Source organism: Primulina eburnea, chromosome 15 (assembly GCF_022965805.1).
Source record: "Primulina eburnea isolate SZY01 chromosome 15, ASM2296580v1, whole genome shotgun sequence".
Taxonomy (NCBI): Eukaryota; Viridiplantae; Streptophyta; class Magnoliopsida; order Lamiales; family Gesneriaceae; genus Primulina; species Primulina eburnea.
The window spans coordinates 31,493,368-31,501,507 of record NC_133115.1 but is presented as its reverse complement, the minus strand read 5'-3'; the positions used below and the strand labels follow the sequence as shown (position 1 = coordinate 31,501,507).

Below are 8,140 nucleotides of genomic sequence, written 5' to 3'. Positions count from 1 at the left end.
TAAAAGCCAATAAAAATTAATTCAATATTTTTTTAATATCAAGCAAATTTGATGTTTTATACATACACAACTTACAAATTTCAACTAGAATCAAACAGTTGATAATATTGTAACTTGTCACAACATGTACAACACATTATATATAATTTATACATCATTTTTATTTCCCTCAGAATTCATTAATGCTTCATCTTTAATTTCGCGAGATATATCTCATATCTTGTACTATCATCAAGGAATATGATAAAATATCATTTTCTCTGATTTAAGGAATCTTATAACTTTTAAATAAACATATTGAAACCAATTGTGATTCAACACATATCTCCTTTGATTTTGTAAATTTTAGACATAAGATTGATTATATTTTCCAATTCATAGTCCGAATTTAAGATATTGAGTCAAATTCCGATTTTATGTTTCTTAAGTTTCAAGAATTTTCTTAAATCAATAAAAAAAGTATTGAATTCTTGAACATCAGAACTACTTGAATGGACTTTCTTATATTCATGTGTTTAGCATAATCCTGTATTCCTAGTATTTTGGTTAAAATGGCAACAAAGTTATTTATGTCCCCCCGGTTAATGAGATCCTACCTATGTGAGCACTACTCTGACTTCATTTCAATGGGTAAGATCTTGCCACATATACAATTTAAAAAAAAAATGGGACCTATATATGCATGGGTAAATCTTAATCATCCCTCTTATCATGAGGACAATGCCCACATAGGTAGGATGAAATAAACCCTCCATCAGGGTCGGGCGTAATGACTTGGCGTGACACACACTTCTTACCATTTTTATTTCCGTTGAATTTAAAATTTTCTCTTCTTGAACTGTCCATGTTTTATCTTGGAACTCTCAGGAAAGCTTTCGAATTTTTCACACCTCATTCTCTAAAGAAAATGGATCATCTCATTTGAGACTTTCATCCCCAGTTTGGTTCCCTTGAAGAAGTTCATCAAAATACATATATTTCTTCTCATGCTTTAATTTCCTTGGTAATCTTTCTACGAAAGCGGAAATTTACCGATGATGGCGGAAACTTGAAAAGTTTCAAAAATTACCTGCACTGAGTGAGCAAAGGCACACACGGTGGCTATATCATATAATTCATTGACTTGATCTATGATAGGATGTGTATCCACCATCTTGTATTCAAAATGTAATTGTTAACAAAAAATGATTTATTACCAGCATCTTCATTGACATACCAGAAATTTCTGACAACGCGCGTTTCATTATAAAATTCTATCTGCATAGAATCACGAATTTATTACTCAGCTTTGGCTTCTTCTTTCTTCTCCTCAACTTGCTTTTCTTCGGCTTCATGAAACAAAAACAAGGACACTGGAACAAGCCTTTTATGCATGTGCGGGTCATCAAGGAGAACCGCTTTGAAAATCAAAGAAAATCCGTCTTAAGATTGTTGTTATGAATTCTCCAATAAACCATTCACGATATCTGCAAGATGACAATGCTCAAAAGAAATGTTATCAAATTTTAAGTCGAATCAAGATAGATCTTTGTTATTAAGACGAATTTATCTCGTATTTGGTGCTCACGGGAGATGAAATCGTCTTCCAAAATATAATGACTTTTAACTTGTGATATTAGCACTACAAATCACAATTTTCATAACCATGAAATGATATACGCTCTCTTATCTAGAAGAAAGAAGAAGACAATCAATATCAAATATTTTTGTAGAATTCTCTTCTAAAAATTAAATTCAAATTTTCTGATTATCTCTATTTAATGTTATTATTCTGAAAGGGTTGTTTTTCCATTTATATGAGTGTCTTTTGGTCCATAAAACACAAAGGAAGCATCATAAGACACCATTAGGATGAATGGATGCCTAAAAAACTCGAAGCTGAACATCCAAGTTCGTGAACCAGTGCGTTGTCATTGAGGCGGCCAAAAAGATTACCATTTTAGGCCGCCCCAGCGCGCACCTTTCTGCCTGGAATTTTCAGGCAAACTTAGGGGCGCTAGGGTGGCCTTGAATGGAAGCCCATCGCTCATTGCTGCTGGAATTTTCCAGGCTGCTCTTGGGGCTCCCTTTTTTGGACGCTCCAGCGTCTCTGATGCACGTTCGGTACTTGATTTTTTCTCTGATGCTGTCGCTTAGAGTTTTCCTTAAATATTTTTTGCTTATTTTTCATTCATTAAGCCAATTAATTTGCCAGTGAATTGTATTGTGGACGTAGTTTTATTTTGAAGCAATGACAAGGATTTTATAATCTCAAATACTGTACTCAGCAGATGTTTTATGTAATTCTTTTTCTATGAAACTGACTCAAATTCAATGCAAAATCTTACTGGATGATAATTGGAACTTTTCTTGATTTATTAAACTTAAAGATGCCACTTGAATTATATTGAGCTTAAGAGATGAAGTTAAGATCCTTTGTTTAATTTCATTTTTTTCTGGTTTATTTTAAACGAGAAATTAGAGGTGAGATAATTAGCAATTTGCAAACATCAAGGTAGTCAAAAATTAAATAAATCTCTCCTCATTCTCAGTGAAAAAGAAAATTGAACTTTTTTGAATACATATATATATTTATATAAAAAAGAAGTGTTTACATGAAAAAAAAGAAAAAAAAAAGAAACTAAATTTACCCTATGAAGCTGTTTGTTTTGCTTCTTTATCAGTTGCAGGAGCTGTCCAGTATTGTTTAGTAGCAATCAAAAGCTTCTCCCTAACATGAGGACCACCTTCGTGATCAGTCATTCTGCTGTCCCATTGAAGTCCATCTGCTACACTCTTAACATTCACTAGAACATCGATATCGTCCCGTATGATCAGGCTACCTTGTGGCCGTAAAATCCTATCCATTTCCAATAGAATATCTTTCATTTCGCATCTAAAAAACAAAAGGGTCGATGCGCAATCAGTTTGTGTTTATTCGTCATGTGCAACATTTTATGTACGAGGACTTGGATTTTAGTTTTACCTATCCTTGTATAGTGTGAATATCGAATCGGCATGGATGAAGTCGTATGTTCTTGGATAAGTTGACATAGCTTCACACCTGCAAATATTATCGGTTAGCTTTGTTAGGGGCGTCTCAAACGCGATGGAGTAGTCGAGCCTGATAATGAGACAAATGATAACTGTACTAATACAACTCCGTTGAAGGGTGGATGGCATGTTTAAAATTTCACTCTTGGCTATTATCCGACAACCAGTGTCGGATCCAGTGGAGAGGCTTCGGAGTAACCAGGGATTTTATTTCTTTTCCTACTTTTTAGCCCTTTGTGCCTTACAAAATGTTCGTGCACAGTGTGACAAATGGGAGAGAAGCGCACGCACCAGTTCTGATAAGTTCCAATCAATCCACGTTCGTAAATAACTCCGAGGGTATTCACATCAGCCTCGACAGGGACAACATTCATAACCCATGCGGGATCATCGACCAATGCTGCTGCAAAGCCTCCTAAATATGCATTCATATCAAGCAAGTTTCTGTACCTTCCTGGCTCTGCCAACTGTTGATCTACAGCCTTGTAATGAGACACTCTCTTCTGCCAAAGTTCAGTGTCTTTGCCAAAAATTTCTCCTGTGACACCCTTTATGCTCCCGCTTAGGATTCTTGGTGGGACAGTGGTTAATCTTTCCGGCCAATTAGCTAGTTGTCCACCAGATGTTTCCGTGATGTCGGATACGTCGGCCAAGGGAGTCAAACAGGATTCCATCTTAGTGTACCTGCACTCGTACAAATCTAAATCAAGAAAATGAACTAAAGAATCTCTAAAATGCCACCGAGTGTATTCTAGATAGGAAAACTAAGCCCGAAAATGAAAATAGTGACCGATGAATTATCGACCAATTTTCCAAGAGCTCAAGCTTTTGGGATCACAAGCATTCAAATATTTCAAGATCTGGACCTGTATAAAATAAGTATATAATATGTTTTATTGTACTTACCAAGCTTTATCTGGATCTTGATCCTGGCAAAAGGGAGGCTTCCTAAAGACTTTCCTATTCAATTTACAATGCATATGATTAGTGGCCTTCTGCCAAATAGCAAGATCATTTTTCTGCACCAATTTCTTCCAACAAAGGCTTCTTGCCACATTCTCAATCCCATTTTGCTCTTCATTCAGGCTTTCTCTAGTTCTGTTCCACCCCTTCCAATGATTCTCCCAGTTAACCGGAGGGCCGGACAGGATCCAATACCCACCCGGACGTAAAATCCGGTCTACTTCAATCAAGTATAGTCCATCTAATCCAATAGTTCGTTCATGTTAAGAACCAACAAACTTTCATAAAATGATGAATGTTAGAGAGTTTTTCTTAGTCAAGAAAAGGTTATATACCATATTGGCCCCACGGGATTAGACATCGGGAGCAATGTGCTATGTCGAAAGCTCGAGAAGGATAGGGGAGCCTCTCGGTGGCCAAAATTCCAATGAGAGCTGGAACTCCACGTTCAAGGGCGAATTGAACTTGTGCTTCATGTGTATCTTTTGGTGCAAAAGAGATGGGTAGAATGTTTCTAGAGAGCAAATAAGCACCCCAACTAGCAACCTAGAAAAATGTTAAAAGGCAAAATTTACAAAGGGATATTTGTAGGTAAAATTATTATACATGACATGAATAACCTTAATTATATTCTATTTATGCGTCCATCTAACTAGTTTCAACCTAAGAATCGTAAGATATCGATAAAGATGATTTAAAGGACTACTCATATGGTTTCAAAACATCAATATATATATTCAGCCGCGACCTAGTGACCCAATAAAAGACTATGTTTCGAGGTCGAGGTCCCAAATTAATTGTAATCTCCTGATCTTCAACATATATACAAAAAAACATTAAAAATCATCTAACAAGCCTGATTTTGTCGTCGATAACATCGATGTTTTGGTTTAGTGTCATTAGGGTATTACAACAATTGCGGTGATATTTGCCGCCCTAGTCCCTATGAGTAGATGATAATTAATTAGGTAGAACATATATTTGTCTCCACAGACCTAATCAGAATTGGACCATGCAGACAAGTGCAATCACTCAATAGACTCTACCTGTGAATTCGGCACATAACAAAAAATTTTCCAGACTACCAAAATTCAAGATCAAGTCATTCCCAACTGCCATTCAAATTTATTCAATCGGGAAAATTATTCCAATACAAATAAAACTTTAGATAGAAATTAAATGAACGATGAAGAGAAGGAAAAAAACACATTGATTGAGTAGCTTATTTGTTTTCACTCACAGTTTTTCCTTTTCTTTCCCCAATGAAATTACATTCTTGGAGTATAAATCAAGAAATGTAAACCTTTACTCGATTGATTTAACTTCTCACCAAGTGTTCAAAACTTTTAATTAACCAACCACTAAAAATAATATAGAGCAAAACCCACTTATATAATAGACAAAAAAAATAAGAACAAATGAACTCAGATAATTTTTCACTCTCTCCATCCTTCACACACCCAATACCCATTTTCTAACCAAAGCATAGCTAATTTCATGGGCTAATTTTGCGTGACACAACAATTTTTTATCTTGATCGAAATCCATTCATATATGAAATGTTATAATTAAAAAATAGACTCCAATTATTTATAAATGTGATATGAGAAAATCAGATTCAAGGATAATTGAAAAAAAATTCTTAATCTCCTTTTTCATACCATGTGAACTAAAAAACGCCTTCATTCCGAACTTCCTGAACTACCAGCCTCATCGGTCCCGACCATAAAAATGTGCATGGAGGATGTTTGAAACGTCTTCATTTGGATCGTATTAGTAGAGTCGTATTTTAGGTTTGGGTTCGATTTGATTTTATAACTCAAATATTTTAAAACGTAATACGAAGATATGGTTGCTGAATAATGAATCAACCAAACTATATTCGACAACATTTGCTTAGTTCTTATCAAGAAAGAAAATGTGGAAAAATTAAATACGCAAACAATATTATATAAATTCTAAGAAAACGAACAAGTTGGAGGATTATATATAAACGTAACGTACCCCACAGCCAGTATCAATCGCCGTCCTGATAGAGCCATCCTTTAGATTAATCAGCTTGCCGATGTCATCGATGTAAGCATCGGCGCCACGTGGAAACATAGTCCCGCCACCGGGGAATCTGAACCGATCTCCTTCGAATCGGACCCAATTCTGTCCCGCTTTCTCCACCGTCAGATGCTTATGCGGAACGTTCGCGTACCACACCGTGTCCCTGCTCTCCGGCCAACGGAACGGCGTCCTGTACCCGTGTGGCGCCGGGATTCTACACTTGAGCAGCTCTTTCTTCTCGGGGCAATGCCTTTCTCTGTAAACAAGCATCTCCCTCTCGAACTTCAATGACCTCCCAGAATCCTGGCACGGAGTGTACTCGGACAATTCACCTTTGCATGGAGGGATGTGGGTGGCACGCGCCTCCGGAGAAAGCGGGACGAGGAGCTCCGCCGTGTGGTGGGCGGTGAAGTCGAGAGTGATTATATTGGTTTCAATCGGGTTCTTGTCGAATTGGTCATTTGTGCATGAAAGGCTAGGGAGGAGGGTGGTGTAGGTGATTCCCCCGCGGCTGTTTTTCCAGATTCCGACGAGATAGGAGACGGAGCAAAGAACGACGATTAAAGCCATATAATAGAGATTAGTTTTCTTCGTTTTGGTAGAAAGGTAGTGTGTTAGGGTGCCACAGATCGCCATTTTTCTCACCAACTGGTTCCGACCCACCCGTGTCTTGGAAAATAAAATTTGAGGAGAAGATCTAGCAGAAGGTGAAGTCAAAGTGTATGTATAGGTGTGTGTGTGTATATATAATATGTAAGGTAGAGGGAAGGTTTGGGGTGGGAACACGCGCCTCGTGAAAGAACAGGCTCCTATGTACAAGGTAAGAATATTGAGGAATGCCGAATTAACAGCGCTATGCCTTAAATGTTTCCTTTGTCGGGTTTTATTCCGGGTTCAAAATTTTGAATTCTTTATTACGATCTTTGCATTAGATTTTACGGCAGGGAATATAAAAGTAAAAGATAAAAACTTATGTAAAACGATTTCATTGGTTGTATTTTGTGAGACGGATCTTTTATTTGGATTATCCATTAAAAAATATTACTTTTATGCTAAAAATATTATTTTTTATTGTGAATATCAATAAGTTAATCTCACGGATAAAGATTTAAGAGACCATATCACAAGATATCTACTCAAAATAAAAGAGGTTATATATTTATTGTATTGTATTGTATTGTATTACGTTGACCAAATTTTTTATGAGGTAAAATAGTAATAAATTATTATATTAAAATTGTAAATGGATTAAAATTGAAAAAAAAAAAATGTAAAGTCAGACACTTGCATGATTGTTTTATACATATGGTCAGATGTGATTGGCTGAAGGGTAACATCGTTTCTTTTATAGCTCTTGTTCGTTCTTTGCAATCAAATACATGGAGGGACCCAAGACTGAGTTCGTTTAAACAATGTTTGTTTTATCAAAGTATAACACGATTATGAACATCAAATAGAGCATATGATTTCGTTCTCAAGCATAATGCATGAGAGTCCACGGTGAATAAGATACACATATTTCATGAATTGACGACAGATGTGAATCAAATTTTTGACTAATGAAAAATAACTATAAAATTACGTATAACTAATCGTGTTATTGTTTAGTCTCGTTTAGACATTTATGTGGATATATAGACTGTGACATTTACCGATCTGATATACATCTGACATAAATTAAATCTTATACCTCCGTCTGGGAAGTATATTACTACGCTACTAGTCAGCTATATGTTTGGTTTGGAGAAAGTGAAGATTGACGGTAAATTGGTGTTAACATAGATAAAATATGCTGCAAGATATGTTTGAGTTGATGGAGTATGTAAGTGTTTGATCAATGATCGAGCGTTTGATTTTCCATACAAATACTTTTTCGGGCGAGCCGAGACAGTTGCACAGAGTTTGCCCAGAGCAGTTTACCTACTAACATAGTTTGCAAGTTATTACGTTAGTTCAAGAGGTTTTCTCAATGTACCTCGAAATATAACGAATGTTTTTAAAGTTGATGTAAACATGATGTCGACACACCGACAAGGTGTGTTCGCTGTAATCTGGAACATGCCGGAGCATCTAGTTAAATTTAATTTGCGCA

General features: G+C 36.2%; 1 protein-coding gene across 2 annotated transcripts; it reads right to left on the bottom strand.

Moving 5' to 3' along the window:
* Positions 1–1,295: 1,295 nt before the first annotated feature.
* Positions 1,296–6,860, bottom strand: LOC140814835 (probable methyltransferase PMT15). 2 transcript variants are annotated; one of them, XM_073173928.1, is made up of 7 exons: positions 6,001–6,860; positions 4,332–4,542; positions 3,940–4,237; positions 3,325–3,717; positions 2,966–3,043; positions 2,631–2,875; positions 1,296–1,466 (listed from the first exon to the last, which is right to left on the bottom strand). In XM_073173928.1, exons 1-6 carry the CDS (start codon positions 6,682–6,684, stop codon positions 2,632–2,634), a joined length of 1,908 nt encoding a protein of 635 aa, XP_073030029.1. In that variant the 5' UTR covers positions 6,685–6,860; the 3' UTR covers positions 1,296–1,466; position 2,631. The 2 variants fall into 2 exon arrangements, with proteins under 2 accessions (XP_073030029.1, XP_073030028.1); XM_073173927.1 differs by lacking the exon at positions 1,296–1,466 and having other exon boundaries at positions 2,534–2,875.
* Positions 6,861–8,140: the final 1,280 nt, after the last annotated feature.

What these genes read in the sequence shown, in the direction of transcription:
- LOC140814835 (XM_073173928.1), bottom strand. Translation starts at nt 6,684, where the DNA reads ATGGCGATCTGTGGCACCCTAACACACTACCTTTCTACCAAAACGAAG. An exon ending in ATTGGAACTTATCAGAACTG is followed by an intron (nt 3,044 to 3,324) that starts GTGCGTGCGCTT and finishes TAATATTTGCAG; the next exon opens with GTGTGAAGCTATGTCAACTT. An exon ending in TTCACACTATACAAGGATAG is followed by an intron (nt 2,876 to 2,965) that starts GTAAAACTAAAA and finishes TTTGTTTTTTAG; the next exon opens with ATGCGAAATGAAAGATATTC.